We start from the raw sequence: 23,953 nt of genomic DNA, 5'->3' as shown, positions 1-23,953 counted from the left end.
GTAGGAGATGGTACAGAAAAAGAAAATGAGTTACTGAATTGCTTAAAAACACAAAGATGTTGCAACAGAGGAAAGATAGGCTTAGCCAAGAGATCACTGAATTAGAGCAAAAACTCAGGATGTCATACCTAACAGAAGAAGTACAAAGGGCCATACAGGATACTGCAAGAAACCCAAAATATTTCTATTCCTATACAAAATCCAAACTAAGAACTACCTGCAGAATTGGACCATTATTGAGAGGAGATTCATATACTGGCGATGAACAGGAAATGAGTGAAATCCTAAAAGAACAGTACGAGTCAGTGTTCAGCAACCCACTAAATGACAGCAAGGTAGAAAATGCAGAAATATTTTTCACTCCAGCAGAAGGCCACGCAGACCAACTAACGGACATTAATACAAATCCCATAGATTTCGAAAACGAAATGGACAACATGCCCACTCACTCAGCACCTGGACCAGATTCATGGAATTATCTGTTTATAAAGAAGTACAAAGTACCACTAGCGCAAGCCCTCAGTATTCTTTGGAGAAAGGGCCTAGTTCTAGGGAAAATACTGGAGGCCTTAAAGAGTGCAGACATAGCTCCTTTGCATAAAGGGAGGTAATAGAGCACTAGCTAAAATAACGGACCAGTTGCCCTAACTTTTCACATCATAAAAATCTTCAAAAGAGTGATGAGACGGCAGATTATAAATTTCGTGGACCAGCACAACCAGCATGGTTTTGGAGCAGGACGATCACGCCTGTCACAGCTGCCTAACCATTATGACAGAATTACAGAGGCATTGGAAGAAGATCAAAATGCAGATGTGATTTACAGATTTTGCAAAGGTGTTTGACAAATGCAATCATGGAGTGATAGCGCACAAAATGAGGGCCATCGGCGTTACGGGAAGATAGGCAGATGGATTTTCGAGTTCCTAACACACAACAGAACAAGTAGTAGTAAACAGCAAAATTCAACATCAGCGAGTTCATAAGCTCAGTGCCCCAAGGCACTGTCCTGGCACCCCTGCTGTTTCTCATCCTCATAGCAGACATAGATAAAAACACCCATCACACTTTTGTATCATCATTTGCAGATGACACTAAAATAAGCATAAAAGTCACTACGGTAGAGGACACCGAAAAATTACAGGAAGACATACACAGGGTTTTCCAGTGGGCAATGGAGAACAACATGACATTCAATGGTGATAAGTTTCACCTGCTTAGGTATGGGAAGAATTAAGTACTCGAAAGGAACACTATATACAAAACTCAAGAGGGCTTAGAGAACACTTATGTTGCCTTAGAGAACACTTATCATCTCTGGACTGGGGTAACGATGAGAGCTATCAATATGACAGCTTTCTGAACACTATACATGGTGCCCAAAGAACATTTATCCCATATAAACAAATTAGATCAAATAAAAATGACCCAAAATAAAAATGACCCAAATATCTTTTAGGGCAGAAGAAAGGAATTTATAGGCATATCAAAAGAGGTGAGGAACATCTTATGAATCAGTATACTGACATTAAGAGGGACGTTGAAAAGGGAATAAGAGAAGCTAAACAGGAGTATGAAATTAAAGTTGCTAGGGATTCGAAAACTAACCCAAAAAGTTTTTTCCAGGTGTATAGAACAAAAGTTAGAGATAATGTAGCTCCCTTAAAAATAACTATGGGCATCTTACTGTCAAAGAGAATGAAATGTGCTCGATTTTAAATAATTCTTTTCTCACGGTTTTTACACAGGAAGACACCAACAATATCCCAATAATTAATTTTTATAGTGGGCCTGAAGAAGATAAATTATGTAGCATCACAGTCACTAGTTAAATGGTTATGAAACAAATAGACCGAGAGAAACAAAATAAATCGCCGGGTCCTGATGAGCTGTTTTCAAGAGTTCTTAAGGAATGCAAAATGGAGCTCTGTGAACCATTAACTAATATTTTTAAATTATCTCTTCAAACAGGTGTAGTTTCTGATATGTGGAAGATGGCTAATGTAATTGCTATTTTTTAAAGCAGGGGACAAGTCGTTACCATCAAATTACCGCCCAGTAAGCCTGACCTCAACTGTAGGCAAATTACTAGTCAGTTATAGCTGAGATTATAAGAACTTATTATTGAACTTTGTATAGAAAGGGGTTTAGTTATAGGTAATACATATTTTAAGGAAAAGAGGATAAATAAGTATACAAGATATGATGTAGGGCGAAATGACAGTAGTTTGTTGGATTATGTACTGGTAGATAAAAGACTGTTGAGTAGACTTCAGGATGTACATGTTTATAGAGGGGCCACAGATATATCAGATCACTTTTTAGTTGTAGCTACACTGAGAGTAAAAGGTAGATGGGATACAAGGAGAATAGAAGCATCAGGTAAGAGAGAGGTGAAGGTTTATAAACTAAAAGAGGAGGCAGTTAGGGCAAGATATAAACAGCTATTGGAGGATAGATGGGCTAATGAGAGCATAGGCAATGGGGTCGAAGAGGTATAGGGTAGGTTTAAAAATGTAGTGTTAGTGTGTTCAGCAGAAATTTGTGGTTACAGGAAAGTGGGTGCTGGAGGGAAGAGGAGCGATTGGTGGAATGATGATGTAAAGAGAGTAGTAAGGGAGAAAAAGTTAGCATTTTTTTTTTTTTTTTTTTTTTTTTTTTTTTTTTTTTTTTTTTTTTTTTTTTTTTTTTTTTATATCACACTGGCCGATTCCCACCAAGGCAGGGTGGCCCAATATAGAAAAACTTTCACCATCATTCACTCCATCACTGTCTTGCCAGATGATGGAGTTAGCATATGAGAAGTTTTTACAAAGTAGAAGTGATGCAAGGAGGGAAGAGTATATGGAGAAAGAGAGATGTTAAGAGAGTGGTGAAGCAGTGTAAAAAGAGAGCAAATGAGAGAGTGGGTGAGATGTTATCAACAAATTTTGTTGAAAATAAGAAAAAGTTTTGGAGTGAGATTAACAAGTTAAGGAAGCCTAGAGAACAAATGTATTTGCCAGTTAAAAATAGGAGAGGAGAGTTATTAACCTTTTGAGGGTTTCGGTCGTACTAGTACGGCTTACGACCCAGGGTTTTTGACGTACTAGTACGCCTAAATTCTAGCGCCATCGAATCTAGTGGGAGAAAGCTGGTAGGCCTACATATGAAAGAATGGGTCTATGTGGTGAGTGTGTGCAGTACATGTATAAACAAAATCCTGCAGCACACACTGCATAATGAGAAAAAAAAAACTTTGACCGTGTTTTTGGAATAAAACAGCGAATTTGCACTGTATTTTCGTATGGTATTTATTATTGTATTCTAGTTTTCTTGGTCTCATTTTATAGAATGGAAGACATATTACAGAAATTGAGATGATTTTGATTGGTTTTACAATGAAAAGTGCCTTGAAATTGATCTCAAAGTAGCAGAAATGTTTGATTTTTACCAAAGTTCAAAAGTAAACAAATCATGCCAAGCGTCCAATACACGTCAACTGGTGAGTCTAATATTCTTTCACAAGTGCGCTGATATTATTTATACCATTTCTACACTAATACAGTAGTCTGCATATCAGTAAATCTTCTATTTTTTGTAAGAATAAAAATTGAAAGTGGACAGCCAAAGAAATATAAGAGGGGCCTGGGGATGTGACTAACGAACAGAGAACTTGTTATTTTAGTGCCAGGAATGTCTTTCTTGTTTATTCTGGACCCTATTTGGAAATTGGCATCTTTTGAAGTTTGTGTGAAATTGGCAGAATTGCTAAATTCTGACCACTTTATTAGATAGTTGAAATCGGTAAATGAGTGGTTTCTTGTACTCATTCGATATAAAAAATAATGTTCTAGCGAAATAGTTATGATTTTTGTCGACTAGTACATTGGAATTGGCCAAAAATAGAGCTCAAAGTGGGCAAAATCGCCGATATGTAAACATCATCGAGACCGTTAACTTCGCGAGAGCATAATTCCGTAAGTTTTCCATCAAATTTCATACTTTTGGTGTCATTATGATCGGGAAAAGATTCTCTATCTTTTCTTTTTTTTTTTTTTTTTTTTTTTTTAAATTTTGGGGACCCCTGAGAACAAGTCTCGGAGAGGACCTGTCGACCCTCGAAGGGTTAAGTGGAGAGTTAGAGGTATTGGGAAGATGGAGGGAATATTTTGAGGAATTGTTGAATGTTGATGAAGATAGGGAAGCTGTGATTTCGTGTATAGGGCAAGGAGGAATAACATCTTGTAGGATAAAGGCAAAGGGGACAAAAGAGAGTGCAAAAATTGTAGGGGGATACATCTGTTGAGTATACCTGGTAAAGTGTATGGTAGAGTTATTATTGAAAGAATTAAGAGTAAGACGGAGAATAGGATAGCAGATGAATAAGGAGACTTTAGGAAAGGTAGGGGGTGTGTGGACCAGGTGTTTACAGTGAAACATATAAGTGAACAGTATTTAGATAAGGCTAAAGAGGTTTTTGTGGCATTTATGGATTTGGAAAAGGCGTATGACAGGGTGGATAGGGGGGCAATGTTGCAGGTGTATGGTATAGGAGGTAGGTTACTGAAAGCAGTGAAGAGTTTTTACGAGGATAGTGAGGCTCAAGTTAGAACATGTAGGAAAGAGGGAGATTATTTCCCAGTAAAAGTAGGCCTTAGACAAGGATATGTGATGTCTCCGTGGTTGTTCAATATATTTATAGATGGGGTTGTAAGAGAAGTAAATGCGAGGGTCTTGGCAAGAGGTGTGGAGTTAAAAGATAAAGAATTACACATAAAGTGGGAGTTGTCACAGTTGCTCTTTGCTGATGACACTGTGCTCTTGGGTGATTCTGAAGAGAAGTTGCAGAGGTTGGTGGATGAATTTGGTAGAGTATGTAAAAGATGAAAATTGAAAGTGAATACAGGAAAGAGTAAGGTTATGAGGATAAAAAGATTAGGTGATGAAAGATTGGATATCAAATTGAAGAGAGAGAGAGTATGGAGGAGGTGAATGTATTCAGATATTTGGTAGTGGACGTGTCAGCAGATGGGTCTATGAAAGATGAGGTGAGGCATAGAATTGATGAGGGGAAAAGGGTGAGCTGTGCACTTGGGAGTCTGTGGAGACAAAGAACTTTGTCCTTGGAAGCAAAGAGGGGAATGTATGAGAGTATAGGTTTACCAACGCTCTTATATGGGTGTGAAGCATGGGTGATGAATGTTGCAGCGAGGAGAAGGCTGGAGGCAGTGGAGATGTCATGTCTGAGGGCAATGTGTGGTGTGAATATAATGTAGAGAATTCATAGTTTGGAAGTTAGGAGGAGGTGCGGGATTGCCAAAACTGTTGTCCATAGGGCTGAGGAAGGGTTGTTGAGGTGGTTCAGACATGTAGAGAGAATGGAGCGAAACAGAATGACTTCAAGAGTGTATCAGTCTGTAGTGGAAGGAAGGCGGGGTAGGGGTCAGCCTAGGAAAGGTTGGAGGGAGGAGGTAAAGGAGGTTTTGTGTGCGAGGGGCTTGGACTTCCAGCGGGCATGCGTGAGTATGTTTGATAGGAGTGAATGGAGACAAATGGTTTTTAATACTTGACATGCTGTTGGAGTGTGAGCAAAGTAACATTTATGAAGGGACTCAGGGAAACCGGCAGGCTGGACTTGAGTCCTGGGAAAGTACAGTGCCTGCACTCTGAAGGAGGGGTGTTAATGTTGGTTTCAAAACTGTAGTGTAAAGCACCCTTCTGGCAAGACAGTGATGGAGTGAATGATGGTGAAAGTTTTTTTTTTCGGGCCACCCTGCCTTGGTGGGAATCGGCCAGTGTGTTAATATAAAATATAAATATATATTATAAGAAGCCATCTGGATAACAATACTCTGATTAACCCTTTGAGGGTTTTTGACGTACTAGTACGCCTAAATTCTAGCGCCCTCAAATCTAGTGGGAGAAAGCTGGTAGGCCTTCATATGAAAGAATGGGTCTATGTGGTCAGTGTGCATAGTCTAAAAAAAATCCTGCAGCACACAGTGCATAATGAGAAAAAAAAAACTTTGACCATTTTTTTGGAATAAAACAGCTACTTTGCACTGTGTTTTCGTATGGTATTTATTGTTGTGTTCTAGTTTTCTTGGTCTCATTTTATAGAATGGAAGACATATTACAGAAATTGAGATGATTTTGACTGGTTTTACAATGAAAGGTACCTTGAAATTGAGCTCAAAGTAGCAGAAATGTTCGATTTTTACCAAATTTCAAAAGTAAACAAATCGTGCCAAGCGTCCAATACACGTCAACTGGTGAGTCTAGTATTCTTTCACAAGTGCGCCAATAATAATTATACCATTTTTTACACTATGCAGTAGTCTGCATAACAGTAAATCTTATGTTTTTTGTGAGAATAAAAATTCAAAGTGGAAAGCAAAAGAATATAAGAGGGGCCTTGAGACGTGACTAATGACCAGAGGAAATGTCATTTTAGTGCCAGGAATGTCTTTCTTGTTTATTCTGGACCCTATTCGGAAATTGGCATCTTTTGAAATTTGTGTGAAATTGGCAAAATTGCTAAATTCTGACCACTGTACTGGATAGTTGAATTTCATAAATGGGTGGTTTCTTGCACCCATTCGATAGAAAAAATGGAGTTCTAGCGAAATATTCATGTTTTTTGTCGACTAGTACAGTGGAATTGGCCGAAAATGGGGCTCAAAGTGGGCAAAATCGCCGATGCGTAAACATCGCCGAGACCGCTAACTTCGCGAGAGCATAATTCCGTAAGTTTTCCATCAAATTTCAAATTTTTGGTGTCCTTATGATCAGGAAAAGATTTTCTATCTTTTCATAAAAGAAAATATTTTTTTTTTTTTTTTTAATTTGGCCGACCCTGAGAACGAGTTTCGGAGAGGGCCTGTCGACCCTCAAAGGGTTAATGATACTCAGCATGGCTTCACGAGAGGCCATTCTTGTCTGACTAATTTAACTTTCTTTAGTAAAGCTTTTGAGGCTGTTGACCACGATAAAGAATTTGATATTGTTTATTTGGATTTTAGTAATGCTTTTGATAGAGTACTGCATCAAAAACTGTTAAAGAAAGTGGCAGCTCATGGCATTGGGGGAAAAGTGCACTCATGGATTGAGTCATGGCTCACAGACAGTGTGCATAAATGGGGTTAAATCTGAGTGGGGATCTGTACCTTTACCTTTATACCTTTGAAGAATTTCGAGAGTATATCTACTCTCTGAGCCTGGCCATGGGCCAGGGTCGTCTGGTGCTTGCCTGGTCAACCAGGCTGTTGATGCTGGAGGCCCGCTGCCCCACATATCCATCACAGCCTGGTGAAGATACTTGTCTAGTTTCCTCTTGAAGGCTTCAACACTTGTTCTAGCAGTCTGATATCTTCTGGTAAGATGTTGAAAAGTCTGGGACCCCGGATGTTGATACCTTATTGTCCCCACCGCACCCCTGCTCCTCATTGGGTTTATTTTACACTTCCTCCCATATCTCTCACTCCAGTATGTTGTTATGGCAGTGTGCAGATTTGGGACCAAGCCCTCGAGTATCTGTAACAAGTGGCGTTCCACAGGGATCAGTCTTATGCCCATTGTTGTTTATAATATATATCAATGATCTTCATGAGGGATTTACTAGTGAAATGAGCAAATTCGCCAGTGACACAAAGATAGGTAAGATAATTGATTCAAACGTAGATATCAGGGAACTTCAGGAGAATTTAGATAAACTCAGTACCTGGTCAGAAAAGTGGCAGATGCAGTTCAGTGTAGATAAATGCAAGGTTCTGAAGCTCGGGAGTGTTCATAACTTTAGCACTTATAAGTTAAATAATGTAGAACTTAGCCATACAGCAATGCCTAAGCATATGTAATAAGGCAAACAGAGTACTGGGATTTATATCAAGAAGTGTAAGCAACAGAAGTTCAGCGGTTATATTACAGCTTTATACATCATTAGTAAGGCTTCACTTAGATTACAAAGCTCAGGTCTGGTCTCCATATTGCAGAATGGACATGAATTCGTTAGAAAACATTCAGTGTAGAATGACTAAATTAATACATATCCTTAGAAATCTTTCTTATGAAGAAAGATTGAAGACCCTCAAATTACATTCACTTGTTAGACGAAAAATGAGAGGAGACATGATCGAAGTGTGTAAGTGGAAGATGGGTATTAATAAAGGGATATAAATAAGGTCTTGAGGATCTCCAAGAGAGAACCCGCAGTAATGGATTCAAATTAGACAAGTTTAGATTTAGAAAGGATATAGGAAAGTATTGGTTTGGAAATAGGGTAGTTGATGAGTGGAACAGTCTACCTAGTAGGGTTATTGAGGCTTAAACCTTGGGTAGTTTCAGATTTAGATTGGATAAATACATGAGTGAGAGGGGTTGGATTTGATTAGGACTTGCACATGAGTTAATAGAATTATCAAAGCTCATTGCTTGGGTAGAATTGAAAATTGGGTTTGGCAAATATTTTGTTAGTGGAATGGATTGTGAAGGACCTGTCTAGTATGGACCAACAGGCCTGCTGCAGTGTTCCTCCTTTCTTATGTTCTTATGTAGAACAAAAGGAACATGTAAAAGACCTGGGAATAATTATGTCGGCTGACCTTTCGTTTAAGGAACATAAGACAAAGATCATGACAGACAGGAAGATACTGGGTGGGTATTGAGAACTTTCAAAACAGGGAAATAATGCCGATGGTGACACTCTTCAAATTGCTAGTGCTCCCTCATTTAGAATATTGCTCAGTGCTGACGGCCCCGTTCAAAGCAGGAGAAATATCAGAGCTGGAACAAATACAGAAATTGTTTACAGCTTGCATTGAGCCAGTAAACCACCTATGTTACTGGAGCAGAGAGAGATACTTGATAATACATACCTGGAAAGTACTCGAGGGCCTGGTCCCAAATCTGCACACTTCCATAACAACATACTGGAGTGAGAGTATGGGACGAAGTATAAAATAAACCCAGTGAGGAGCAGGGGTGCAGTGGGGACAATAGGGGAACACTGTATCAACATCTGGGGTCCCAGACTATTCAACATCTTACCAGGAGATATCAGAGACACGGTTGGAACAAGTGTAGAGGCCTTCAAGGGGAAACTGGAGAAGTATCTTCACCAGGTGCCAGATCAAGCAGGCTGTGATGGATATGTGGGGCAGCAGGCCTCCAGCAGCAACAGCCTGGTTGATCAGGCAAGCACCAGACGAGCCTGGCCCATTTCTGGGCTCCAAGAGCAGTTAAACCCTCAAAATTCTTCAAAGGTATATCACCCATACAACAGTGTTGGTTCTACTATACTTTGGTACATTCCCCGTTTGCCTCCATATATGAAGTTCTTTGTTTCCCCGGATGCTTCAGTGCACCACCCACCTTTTTTCCTTTATCAGTTATGTGGTTCATCTCATATTTCAAAAAAATCACCTACTGACAAGTTGTCTCCCAAATATCCGAATATATTTTTACTACATGCTACCTCCAATCTGATATCCAATTTCTCATTGCCTATATTTTTGGATATTTTTATGATCTTGCTATTTTCTGTTTACTTTTAGTTTATTTCTTTTGCATGCTCTCCCAAATTCAATGTACTAACTTTTACAACTTCCAAATCTCCCAAAAGAACCATGTCATTGGCAAAAAGCAACTGTGACAACTCCCACTCCTTAACCAGATTCACTCTCATTCTCACACCTCTCCCCAGCACTCTAGCATTCACTTCTTCGACAACCCTTTCTATAAATGTGTTATAAAACCACGATAACTTATTCCCTCCAACCCAATATGATTTCCAATCTTTCATTACCTAAAGTTTTGTTACTCTCATCACTGTGTTCTTTCCTATGTTCACTTTTAATTTCCTTCTTTGAATACACTTCCAAATTCATTTACCAACCTTTGCAATGTCTCTTCAGAATTTCTCAGATCACAGAATTTCTCGTCACAGTTGCAGATAGCAACTGTGACGACTCCCACTTTGTACTAGATCCTTTACAACCTTTTACAACCCCATCTGTAAATGTCAAACAGCCATGGTGACATTATGCATCCCTGTCTAAGGCCTACTTTTACTGGAAAACAATCTCACTCCTACATACCTTAACCTGAGTCTCACTATCCTCATAAAAACTCTTAAAGTGCTTGTGGGAGATGGCTGATGTGTTGTGACAATAAAAACTAACCCATTACATTAGTTATGTTCATATGCTAAAAGATTATGTTGCTTCACAGCAGGTATCCAATGAACCTGGGATGCATTATAACATGTCTGTGATGAACTCCCTGGTGCTGTATGTAGGCATGCAGGCTATTGCACAGATTAATAGCAAGGGTCTCACTCCCTCCATGTCCACGATTGCTCATTCCGCCCACATGGACATATTCCAGAATCTTGGTGTTGATTTGGACACAGAAGGTAAACTAATTTGTTTAAAGTTTGTAGGTGTGTTAATATACTGGTCAAGAAATAAAATTCTTAGGAAATCAGAGAATTTAGATGCTCATGCAACTACCAAATTAACAGTGGATTCTGAACATCCAAGCAATGTAAAAGTTATAAACTGATGAGGATGGATTAACTGTAGATACTGTTAAATACCGTATTTCACGGCTTATAAGATGCTCTGATGCATTAGATGCATCCCGTTTTGGAAGTTAATAATCAGAAAAAAGTTTGCCTAATACCAAGTAATATTTACTCCACTGAAACCTATGGTAATTTTACATGCAGAAATAAGGTTACGTTTGATTTATGGGTAGGTCATAGGATAGGCCTAGTGCACACCTGAACACCCCAATGATCTCTCAGTTTGAACTGGTGAAACAGTCACTGGTGGCTGAGCTGCTGCTGTGTGCGTAACTCTATATAGTGAGGGTCCCAGAGTGCATACTGATGCGTCTTTGTCAATGACCTTCAGTATAAACAAAAATGACTGCTTCAGCTGTTGTACCATAACATATGGTAAATAGGATTACCGGTACCTAGTAATAAAGTGAAAATACCCAGCATGTGCTAACACTAGCGTAGTATACGGTAGCATTATTTTAAAGTGCCTGCCATAAATGATGCTGCTTTGTGACTTTGGTAGTTTAAGAAATAAGAAAGGAAGGTGTTACTTAAGGAGGAATTTCGTTTTCTGTCAGTATCCCAGTGCAGTATCTATATTTCATAAATAGCTTGTCTCATAACGTTATTAATTTACTTTAATTTTGAAACACTGGACTTGTTTTAGTTTCAATGGCTCAGCATCAGACATAACTGGGAGAGCTGCAGCCCACCCTACACCCCAAACTTATAGCTCCCATTACTGACCTTCAGTTTATAGGACACTGGTGGTTTTTGGAGACATTTTATGGAAAAAAGAAATTGCATCTAATAAGCCACGAAATATGGTATATGATTTTAGCATACTTTTGTGTTTGTATACAGCATCTCCTCACTTAATGACAGAGTTCTGTTCCAGAGACCATGTTGTTAAACAAGTTTGTTGCTAAGTGAGGAGCATACTATAATGGTAGCGAGTTTGTGTCAACCATCTTTGATATTGTTTTAATGTCATATTTGAATCATATATAACATTTCTGGTATATTTTTAAAGATTCATACAGTAGTATACTGTATATTGAAATAAACAGAATACAGTGGACCCCCAGTTAACGATATTTTTTCACTCCAGAAGTATGTTCAGGTGCCAGTACTGACCGAATTTGTTCCCATAAGGAATATTGTGAAGTAGATTAGTCCATTTCAGACCCCCAAACATACACGTACAAACGCACTTACATAAATACACTTACATAATTGGTCGCATATGGAGGTGATCGTTATGCGGGGATCCACTGTATAGGAAATCAGCTCTTATATACATTATTTAGGTATGAATACTGGTCAGAGAGCCTGTCGTAAGGCCGAGGCGTCGGTAAACGAGTACATCGCTAGTTAGGAGAGGCTGTATATGGAATTTTTTATTACATACCTGTACTTTTATGATAGTTTTTACAGCTATACACATACTGTTGTTTCTTTCAGGTCGATACTTGTTTTTAAATGCTATTGCCAATCAGTTGCGATATCCAAATAGCCACACTCATTACTTCAGCTGTACTCTACTCCATCTCTTTGCTGAAGCTAACACAGAAGCTATTCAAGAACAAATTACCAGAGTTCTTCTGGAACGACTTATTGTCAATCGTCCTCATCCATGGGGACTACTAATTACCTTCATTGAACTCATCAAGAATCCTTCTTTCAAGTTTTGGAGTCATGAGTTTGTAAAGTGTGCTCCAGAAATTGAGAAGTAAGTGATTTTATTTAACATTAAAGCTATGATAGTATTTTAACATTACTCCAGTAATAATGATATAAATTATGATACAGAATGATGATTTTTTTTCCATTTAAAGATTATACAGGGGTTAAGGTAATATTTAATTCTTTTATTTTACACGTTAAGAAATGTTTTATCCTACCTCAGCTCGTTAAATGGCAGTAATTTTTAATGTAAATAAACAAGCAAAAAGCTATGTATTAGTATAATTAGATATGTAAGTCATAAGAATTCCATGCCACCGACACAGTTTTTATACCAGGACTCTCAGCTGCTGTATGATATAATCACAAGATATTTTGCTGTATCAAGAATTCAACAACTAAAGGTCCTTGGGAATCGTATTAAGAGAAGAGGACTGCTGAAAACCTTGTCAAGTTCCATTGACTCCAAAGAGGGAAATCTTAGATATCCTATAATAAATAAGATTTGTTTCAATTTTATTCCTATTTTTTCTACCATATATACTGCAAAAACATGAGCTGTAGGTTCAAGAAATTCCTTTATTTTAATTTTGCCAGTACAGTATTTAAAGACCAATCAAATAAAAGAACTACACTAATATTTCCTTAATTCAGTCCAAAGATGTCTCAAAATCTAACAGAATAATTCAGTGAAGGTAAGCCACAAGAGTAAATATGTCAAATGAAAATAGTCTTCTAGAGTTGTGGCTTCGGAAGATCAGTTCCCGTAATCAGTTTATGCAAAATTAAATTGAAAAACATTTGACCAGTTGAATGATATTTAAAACTTGCAGTATTTTCCAATGCTTAACAAATAACAGCAAGATGAACCTGAAAAAAAAAAACGGTATAGGTGGGGCTCAACTCATGGCCTCTCCATGTTGGGTCACCTTAAAGCAGTAGTGGGATTTACATGAATTTTAGTCAAGGAGGTGGAGGGGTAAGGTTGCCATTCTTATTTTTTCCATAAATGGTCATTTCTAAGGCTAATTAGGGAAGCTTAGCCTTGTAAAAGAAAATAAACATTCTCTGTGGAAAAATCCAGTGAATTCACCCTGAAGCTGTTTGATTAGTTTATTTCACCACTGCCCCTTTATGAATATGAATGTGGTGGGAATATTTCAACAGAGTTTTATGGGACTTGTGGCCATTGGCTTCAAATTACAAATATACCTACCATCCGACTTACGACCTGCTCGACTTAGGACCGTGTTTTTTATGCCAAATTTCTGGGAAATAAACAACTATTTGTGTTGTACACAGTGTTTATCCTAAACCTTACAGTATAAAATACAATACTAACAACATAAAAAGTAAAGTAAAACATGAAATACCAAAATAAAACAATAAAATAAAGTCTTTACAAAAATGTTTTGTTGATATTCAGTAGTAAAGTTCGACTTACGACCATTTCGACTTAAGACCGGTTTCTCGGAACCAAACTCGGTCGTAAGTCGGATAGTAGGTGTATCGTTTGAACAAAGTAGATAATTGATATTGAATTGTATTTCTTGTCATGAGATTATTTCCACAGTATGAGAGTAAATTAATCATGATTAGTAACTAGTTGATGATAATAATAATAGCAAGTTTATGATAATGTCAGCAACTGCCTTTGGTAAAACCATTGAATAACTGAACAGCTTTAGTGCTTTCAAAACAATGAATTGACTTTTTAAAGAGTATAGTTTTTCTTAACCTATGGGCTCCTAAACTCAACTGCAAATTAGTGGATGAAATGAAACTGCTATCTTTATTAAGTTAGTGTGCATCCGATCTATTTTTTGTGTAGGAACTTTTACCATCTTTGAAAATATTACATAGTTTGAATACTTCATTTTTTAAAATGTTCTGATGACCTGATAATGGTCCAGGACAGACCAAAAAAGTTTATTTCCTCTCCAGATTTTGGGTTTATAGTTTTCTAGTTGTAGCATTGAGACTTGTTTGTGGGGTTTTTAGTTTTATTGTGCAGCTGATGGTACTGGGAACTAATCTTTCAGCTCTGCAGCTCAAGAATTGATGCCGTGCTATTTCCACTTAATTTTATTCCTCTCGTGGATTGCATTCTTTTTTCAGTTTTATTAGATTTGAGTAGTACATACATTTTTATTGACTGTGATAGAATGCAGATGAGACAAAATTATGTAGGAGGATTTCTGTGACCTGTTTGTGTTTTTGTGCTTCCTTTGGAAAGGCATATATGAATAAAGTTTAAGTAAGCTTTTGTCTTATTTATTATCAGACGGTCTAAAATCTCCATCTCAAGGATGCCTGAGAGAGGTTTTCTGGGATCAACACTCCTGCTACCTGGCCTCATGGTGGATCAAGGCCTGATCAACTAGGCTGTTACTACTGGCTGTATGCAGTCAAATGTATAAACCACAGCTTGGTTTATCAGGAATTGGTTTGAGGAACTTACAAATTTCCCTCCTGAAGATAGCCAGAGGTTTGTTGGTAAACCCCCTTATGCAAAAAGGAAGGGGGGTATTGAAAAGCCTGGGACCTCTAACACTTACCATGTTCTCTCTTAGTGTACTCATCACATTCCTACTTTGTATAGGAGATACTTTGTATCATGTTCCAAAGTCTCATACTTTCATATTGAATAATTTCAGTGTGCAGATTTGGGAGCAGTCCCTCCTGGATTTTTCAGGTATAAATTATGGTGTACCTTTTTTTTTTTTTTTTTTCATTTTCATTCTAAGGAGTTCAGTTCAAGGGACTTAAGCTCAAGGAGAAAGTAGAAAATACACACTAAATGCTACCATGACAGGGGAGTCTGCTATTTTCACAACATCCCTGTAGAGAAAGGGAGCTTGGTCACAAAATCACATGCCCACTATTTTCTACACCTATTTTTAAATACCTGACAGCATTCCTTTGATCTACAGTCAGCATTTTTTTAACCATTTTTTGTTCTGTTCCAGAAATATCTGGAAGGTTCAGGAACCCCACTTGGGCATTTGAAATTATTGACATTGCATCTAGCCAATAGGGGAACATATTGCAATAATCATATAACAAAGTAGAGAGCCTATCTCTTTCCCAAGGGAAGTGTGAGATGTGAAGCAGTGTGATTTGGACTTGGGACAAAGTAATTCCCAATTGGTTGTTAGTTTGGACTCTCAAAGGTTATAAATAAAAAGGTCTTGGAGATGTCCGGTCTATAACATTATAGAAACCCATCCAAATTCCTCCATTATTTCATTGATGGAACTCTAAATGGTTAACCCTTAAACTGTCCAAACGTATATATACATTTGCTCACGTAGCGTTCTGAACGTATATCAACGTTTTATTTTTCATTCCTTCAAATTTGGCACAATAGGTTCGAGTAGCCTAGACATGAAAGAATGGGTCTGTGCACTCAGTGTGCGCAGTATTAAAAAAATCTGGGAGCACTTAGTACCTTGTGGGACCACCAGTTCAATTGAGCGCCAGCTAAAGCAAATAGCGTAGCAAACACCAAGGATTCACTGATGCCATATCGCATTAACACTCCCATTTTAAGAGGAAAGTAAAAATAGGTTAGATAAATATGTGAGTGAGTGTGGGTGGGTGTGAGTTGGACCTGACTAGCTTGTGCTACTAGGCCTGATGTTATGATCCTTCCTTCAGTGGATATGACCTGACTAGGTGGGTCATTGGTCTGAGTTGGGGGGGGGGAGTTGGAAGGTGACATAGATCTGCCTTGCATGGGCCAGTAGGCCTGCTGCAGAGTTCCTTCTTTCTTATGTTCTTATGTATTTGGCAGGTTGGCTGGCTTGCTTTGGCTGTCTCTCTCTCTGTATCTCTATCTGTCTTTATCTCTGTCTATCTATATCTCTGTCTCACATGTACACATAAGTATAGTTATTATAGTGAAATTACCTAGGATAACCCAGAAATTTAAGGCAAAAATAGATAGACAGACAGACAAACATGTTGGTGTGTATCGGTGAAAACAAGTAAAGCCAGGGGTTTCCCCAACGGCCATTTATCAAATGTCACTGGGCTGTTCTATAATGGCTGTCATAACACCCTTCTTCAAGGAGTTTGATATACGTATACTCCAGGCAGACAGACAGAAAAGCAGACGGATAGACAGAGACAGACAGATAGACAGACATGTTTGTGTGTAACAGTGATAACAAATGTGGCACCATCCGACTTACGACCAAGTTCGGTTCCGAGGAACCGATCGTAAGTCGAACCCTACTACTGAATATCAACATCATATTTTTGTAATGACTATTTTATTGTTTTATTTTGGTATTTCATTTTTTACTTTACTTTTTATGCTGTTTGTACTGTATTTATACTGTAAGGTTTAGGATAAAAACACTGTACAACACAAACAGTTGTTTATTTACCAGAAATTTGGCACAGAAAACAAGGTCATAAGTCAAATGGTCATATGTCGAGCAGGTCGTAAGTCGGATGGTAGGTGTACAACGAAGGTTAACTAAATACATGAGTGAGTGTGGGTGGGTGTGAGTTGGACCTGACTAGCTTGTGCTACTAGGTCTGATGTCATGCTCCTTCAGTGGATGTGACCTGACTAGGTGGGCCATTGGTCTAAGCCAGGGGGGGGGACCTGCCTTGCATGGGCCAGTAGGCCTGTTGCAGTGTTCCTTCTTTCTTATGTTCTTATGTATTCGGCAGGCTGGCCGGCTGGCTGCCTTTGGCTGTCTGTCTATATCTCTGTCTATCTCTCTCTCTCTCACATGTACACGTAAGTACAGTTATTATACATAGTGTAAATTACTTAGGATAACCAAAAAATTCCAGGCAAAGATACAGACAGACAGACAAACATGTTGGTGTGTACCAGTGAAAACAAGTAAAACCAGGGTTCCCCAAGTGCCTATTTATGAAATGTCACTGGGCTGTCAACAGATGTCATAACACCCTTCTTCAGGGAGTTTGATATACGTATACTCCAGACAGACAGAAAGATAGATAAGCAGAGACAGATAGACAGGCACATACAGACAGATATAGAGAGACATGTTTGTGTGTAACAGTGATAAATACAGTGAGGGTTAGCTGGAGCAGCGGTCATTTATCAAATGTTACCGAGCTGCCACCAGTATAGGAATGCCTTTCATAACACTATGCTTCAAGGTATATGCCAGGGTATCTAAAACATTGCTAGGACCTATAAATACTTTATATATATTTCTAGACAATACGGTAGTAAATAACCCAGGCAGGTGTAAATGTTCACCTGTCAATGTGATTGTGACTATTTGAGTACAATTTCGGTACCTAATATTAGGGTCAGAACAAAGATTGGCTATGAAATCAGAATATAAAAAATGTATAAATTCAAATAAAAACGAGAAAAAAAAGGTATATAGGTAACACTTCTGCAAGCGGCAGGAGTCAATAATGCCGTCAGGTGAGCATCCAGAACCAACTTCATGGTCTTATATCTCGGTAAGTACTGACCCTAAATTTTTTTTTTTAATCCTATAACACTTAGAAAAATGTGCTCTTCATTTAAAAAAAAAAATTATTTTTCAAAATATTCGGAGCGCCATGCGAGTGAATGTAGATCTACGTTTAGACAGTTTAAGGGTTAAGGGAGATGCATTAATTCCAGTGATGGACTCTTGATCAAAGGAACTGGAACTGTCCTCATTCCCTACCTTCCTTTGATTAATTTGTTTGCCTCTCAAGTGTTGTATGACCCTTTCAGGGTTGGCAGAGCCTCTCCTAAACTTGTTCTCAGGGTCGGAAATTTTTCGAAAAAAAACAATTATTTTTTCTTAGGAAATCATAACTATTTCTCTAGAACTCCATTTTTTCTATTGAATAAGTACAAGAAACCACCCATTTACCGATTTCCACTATCCAATAACGTGGTCAGAAATTGGCAATTTTGCCAATTTCACACAAATTTCAAAAGATGCCAATTTCCAAATAGGGTCCAGAATAAACAAGACAGACATTTCTGGCACTAAACTAACATTTCTTCTATTTATTATTCATGTCTCCAGGCCTCTGTTACATTTCTTTTGCTTTCCACTTTCAATTTTTATTCTCACAAAAAATACAAGATTTATGTTATGCAGACTACTGCATTCATGTAGAAATGGTGTAGAAATGGTATAAATAGTATCAGGGCACTTGTGAAAGAATATTACACTCACCAGTTGACGTGTATTGGACGCGTGGCATGATTTGTTTACCTTCGAACTTTGGCAAAAATCGAACATTTCTGCTATTTTGAGCTCAATTTCAAGGTACTTTTCATTGTGAAACCAGTCAAAATCATCTCAATTTCCATAATATGTCGTCCTTTCTATAAAATGAGACCAGAAAAACTAGAATACAACCATAAATATCATACGAAAATACACTGCAAAGTCGCTGTTTTAAACCAAAAAGATTTTTCATTATGCACTGTCCTTTTCAAGGGGGGCTTCTTGGTGTGGTGAAGAGGCTCTTGGTCTGAGAAATAAGACCTGTCGGTCTCCTTCCTCAGACTGAACCTAATTACCCCCCTATCCCATCTTCCCCGTTTTTCCTTTCCTCCTCCTCTTCCCCACTTCTCCATTTTGCCCTTCCTCTTTTTGACCTTTGGGATTTTTCCCACAGGCACACTAGTTCATAAATAGGGGGAAGGTTACCGGGGTCCATCCCATTCCGTTGAGGTTCTTGGCGGGTGGGTAGTTTGCCGTGGAATCTGGATCGCCTGGGGATGTCCCGATCCCTTTCCGGTATCCTGGAGGGTGGCTTTGGGTGTCTTTCAGGCGACGGGTGTATCTCTGGAAGCCACCTTTCGGATTCCAGGGGTGGCGGCCGAAGGAGGTATGCTTTGTGGCGGATATCCGGCCGCCCTCTCTTTTGTCCACCGAGGTAGCTCGGCAGATGTGAGATTGCTATCCTGGATTGCTGGTTTACCGGCATGAAGGGTAAGGTATGGCACGGGTTCCATGCTGCATCTGCGCTACTTGCGGTGCTGAGGTCCTCTTGGGCGCGGAGGGAGATTTTTGGCCCTTTCATTCCTCCTAGGAACTATCCTTCCCCAGTCCCCCTTTTTTTTTATTTTTTTTTTATTTTTCTTTCTTTTTTTTTTCTTAACAAAAAGAAAGAAGTAACCTAACCATGGAGTACCCGATCCATGACCCCGCTACCCCCGGGCCCCTTATTGTTACCGCACCCCATTCTGACCTCACCTCGTCTTTTGGCCACTCTTCGGACACTCCTAAGGCCCCTGTACCTCTTGCTGGTGCTGTTTCGTCACCTGCTTCATGTGCCGGGGTTTCGACTGTCTCCTTCGATTTGTCTGACCTCCACTCTCCTTTGACTATGCTTCCGGCCTCTCCCTCTACGGTGCGGCGATTTTTGAATCGCCAGCCCGTCCCACTTCTAAACGCCAACGACAATCTCCTGATGATGATACTTCGTTACCTTCCCATTCTACTCGGAAAAGACCGACACGTCATGCACTCCCTCTCCACACTCAGTTTCGGACCACACAATGGACTAAATTCTTTACTTTAAGACCGACTTCTTCTACTGCCTAACTTTCCGACCATAGTAATGGCAAAGTGCTCCTACGCCACGTTGGTAGAGATATTTCCTTTCATGCTCTTAAGAGTGGTATGTGCATCATCACAGTCCAGAATTCTACCCAAGCTCATGATCTTTCTCTTCTTTCACATATCAATACTATTCCTATCACTATCGAAAAACGTCATTCCCTCAATTCTTGTAGTGGTACTGTTATTCTGCCCCATACCATAGTCCAACAGAATTTCCAGACATATGGCAATGACATTCTCAAACAGCTGGAACTCCAGGATCTCCCAATTCTCAAGGTAGACACTTATGTTCTTCCCACCCGCGGGCGAAGACGATACCCTTGCAATGTGGCTCGTTTAACTTTTGACAGCCATGAACTTCCATCCTCTGTTTATGTAGCAGGACATCGGTTACAAGTTCGGAAGGTGATCCCTACACTGTAACAGTGTAGGAATTGCTGGCGATTTGGCCACCCAGCAAAATATTGCAGATCTATAGCCGAATGCCCAGTCTGTGGTGCCGATGACCATTCTAATACGTCTTGCAGTTGACCTCCCTCTTGCCAGGTCTACTTAAATGAGCGGGAAATTTGTTACCTCAAAGAGGGAGAAGGTCTCCCTTATGCTATGGCAGTTTCTCATCTCTGCCTCCAAGGGAGACTACCCCGTGTTCCTTATTCTCGTGTTTCAAAACTTCCCCCCACTTCTGGGGTCCCATCTTCTGCAGCATCCTCTGCAATTGCCAGTCCCATAGTCACTCCTGTATCAAATTCTTTTGCTGTCCTGGGCTCAGACATCTCTACTTCAACACCTCAGTCTGTTCTCACTTCTTCGTGTTCTCCCTCACAAACCCCGTTATCGACAAAACCTCGTACGACACCTCTTCCCAATCGTCCCTCTACTTCTCAAAAAATCTCCTTTAACCCCCTCCTTCCCTTCATTCACCTCCACATCTTACCTTCCCGGTCTCTGTACCTGGGTCTTGCGCTTTCTCTGGCTCTGTTACAAGTGTGGAGGTTCATCCTCCTCCTCATACTGTGCCTTCCTCCCCTGTCCCCTCCCAGGTTTCTTCCTTTTCTGCCACCTCCCAGGTTTCTGCCTCTTCTGTCCCCTCCCACACTTCTCCAGTTCCCTCCACCCTTTCACCTCCCCCCCCCCCCTACTTTGGTACAGTCCATTACAGTTCCGATCTTTACTCAAACTCCTCCTCCTTCCATCTCCGATATTGTCTCCCATATGACGTCTTTGAACTCCGAAACACTTGAAGCAATCTCTGAATATATTGCAGAGACCAAACCATCAATGGACACTGATCCACCCTCTGTTCCTTCTCTTTCCTCTTCTTCATCTGCGCAACTCCTTTCTTCACAGTGCACCGTTCCTTCGCTGCTTGAACGTTTTCCGCTGCCACCGCATGTGGACTTTTCTAACCCCTCTAGTCCGTAAGTACCCTTCCCTGCGGATTTCTAGTATCTTTATCGTTGCCAATCATTGCCTATTTACAGTGGAATATACGCAGCCTCGGGTAATTGGGATGAGCTTCAGACGTTGCTTTCCCAATTTTTCCCTGTTGGTGTTTGCTTACAAGAACCAAAATTACACTCTGCTGTTATCTATCCCATCTCAGGCTATAATTTATTGTATTCTTCGGATCCTTTTCCTGATGGGACCTTTAATGAAAGTGCCCTTCTTCTACGCACTGATATTCCGTACCATCAGCTATTTGTTCGTACTTTGCTGCATTACACAGCAGCCTGTATCCACCTGCATAGGTGGTGTACACTCTTCTTTGTATCTCTCTCCTTCTCAAGCATTATCTATTCCGGATATTGCCTTTCTTGTTTCGTCATTACCGCCACCACTTCTGTTACTTGGCGATTTTAATGCCCATAATTTCCTCTGGGGGGGGGTCTCACTGTGATTCCCGTGGCATTCAGCTAGAAGCTTTTCTTACTTCCCACCCCCTCCATGTTTTAAATACAGGTGCTCGCACCCATTTTGATCCTCGTACTCATACACTCTTGCATCGATCTCTCAGTCTGCTCTTCCTCTGCCGCACTAGACTTCACCTGGTCTGTTCTCCTGGATTTACATAACAGTGATCATTTTCCAATCATTCTTGCTTCCCCTTCATATTCACCACCTCTTCATAACCCATGCTGGCAATTTGATTGGGCAAATTGGGACCTTTACTCACAACTAAATGTTTTTAGTGAGCTTCCTTCTTCGTCCTCCATCGATGAGCTTTTACACCTCTTCTCGTCCTCAGTTTTAACCGCAGCTTCTCATTCTATACCCCAAACCTCGGGCAGGCATTCTCGGAAATGCGTGCCTCGGTGGTCTCCTGCTTGTGTTCATTTTGTACGTTTGAAACGCGCTGTGTGGGGCAGGTACTGGTATAATAGAACCACTGAGAGACTTCTTGATTTTAAGCAGAAGCATGCGATCGCTCGCTGTGTCATCCGTGACGCTAAACGCACTTGCTGGCAAGATTACGTCTCCACCATCCCCTCTGCTTCCTCTATGAGTGCAGTCTGGAAAAAAGTACGGAAACTGAGTGGTAAATATTCTCCTGACCCGGCTCCTGTTCTGCAGGTTGCCGGTGTTGATGTAGCAAACCCTCTAGATTTTGCCATTGAAATTGGCAATTATCTGGTCCGTATTTCTCAGGGGCTCCATGTCTGCCCCTCGTTTCTTTCCTCTAAGTCTGCCAGAGAGTTAGCACCCTTGGACTTTTCTTCTCTCAGAGAAGAACAGTATAATGTGCCTTTTACACTTCAGGAATTGGAGGCAACACTCTCAGCTTGCCAATCATCGACAGATGGGCCCGACAACATTCATATTCGTATGTTACAACATTTACATCAGTCAGCCCTTGCAGTCCTATTATGCCTTTTCAATCTTATTTGGCCACAAGGAGTTCTTCCACAGCTGTGGAAATCTGCCATTGTTCTCCCTTTCTGCAAACCAGGTACTACGGGACATGAAGCCTCTCACTATCGTTCCATCGCTCTTACCAGTGCAGTTTGCAAAGTGATGGAATGTCTGGTAAATACACGTTTAATGTGGTATTTAGAGACACAACAGTCTCTCCACTCGTCAATATGGCTTTCGTAAGGGCCGTTCTACCATAGACCCCTTACTACGTTTGGATATGTATATTCGTAATGCCTTTGCGAATAAACACTCAGTTATTGCCATATTTTTTGACCTTGAGAAGGCATATGACACAACTTGGAGGTATAATATTCTGGCCCAAGCCCACTCCATAGGCCTCCAAGGCAATCTACCATCTTTCCTTAAGAACTTTTTAACTGACAGACATTTCCGTGTTTGAGTCAATAATGTGCTCTCCCTGGACTTTATCCAAGCTAAAGGTGTCCCTCAGGGATGTGTTCTGAGCACAACACTTTTTCTCCTTGCTATAAATGATTTGGCCTCTGTTCTTCCATCCAATATTTGGTCATCACTCTATGTAGATGACTTCGCTATTGCTTGTGCAGGCGCTGACTGTCACCTCATTACAGTTTCTCTCCAACATGCGGTTGACCGTGTTACCAGTTGGGCCACCACGCATGGGTTTAAATTTTCCAGTACCAAAACTCGCCAAATTACTTTCACTAGACGCTCTGTCATCTCCGATCATCCTTTGTACCTCTATGGCTCCTGCATCCCTGAACGTGATAGTCAGGTTTCTAGGCCTTCTCTTTGACCATAGGTTATCCTGGAAACCCCACATTGCTTCTCTAAAGGCGACTTGTCACAGCCGGCTGAACCTTCTTAAGACCCTTGCTCATCTTTCATAGGGAGCTGATCGTTGAACTCTCCTTCGCCTACATTCAGCCCTCATTTTATCGAAACTCAATTATGGTGACCAGATCTATTCAGCGGCCTCTCCTGCTACTCTCTCTAGCCTTAACCCCATCCATCACCAAGGATTACATTTATGCCTTGGTGCTTTTCGCTCTTCCCCTGTTGAGAGCCTCTATGCAGAGGCGAATGTTCCATCCTTGTCTGATCGCCGTGATGCCCATTGCCTTCGCTACTACGTATGCTCTCACGATCTCCGCAATCCTTCCATTTATAGATTGGTCACTGATATAAGTAGACATTCTCTATTTGTTTGCCGTCCCTGTTTGCTCTGTCCCTTTTCTCTTCACCTACATTT

The 23,953-nt window shown here is 40.1% G+C and overlaps 1 protein-coding gene across 1 annotated transcript in view; it reads left to right on the top strand.

Moving 5' to 3' along the window:
* The window catches only part of Not1 (CCR4-NOT transcription complex subunit 1), a 462,156-nt gene extending 449,007 nt beyond the window's left edge, over positions 1-13,149 (top strand). The window contains exons 37-39 of the mRNA XM_070089800.1: positions 10,213-10,393; positions 12,008-12,275; positions 12,568-13,149. Of these exons, the coding sequence (XP_069945901.1) occupies positions 10,213-10,393; positions 12,008-12,275; positions 12,568-12,592 (474 nt within the window). The 3' untranslated portion in view covers positions 12,593-13,149. The remainder of the gene's footprint in view (positions 1-10,212; positions 10,394-12,007; positions 12,276-12,567) is intronic.
* The last annotated feature ends 10,804 nt before the right edge of the window (positions 13,150-23,953 follow it).

This window comes from Cherax quadricarinatus, chromosome 29, assembly GCF_038502225.1.
Source record: "Cherax quadricarinatus isolate ZL_2023a chromosome 29, ASM3850222v1, whole genome shotgun sequence".
Classification (NCBI taxonomy): domain Eukaryota; kingdom Metazoa; phylum Arthropoda; class Malacostraca; order Decapoda; family Parastacidae; genus Cherax; species Cherax quadricarinatus.
The sequence above is the reverse complement of the archived record's forward strand: the minus strand, read 5'-3'. Positions and strand labels throughout refer to the sequence as shown.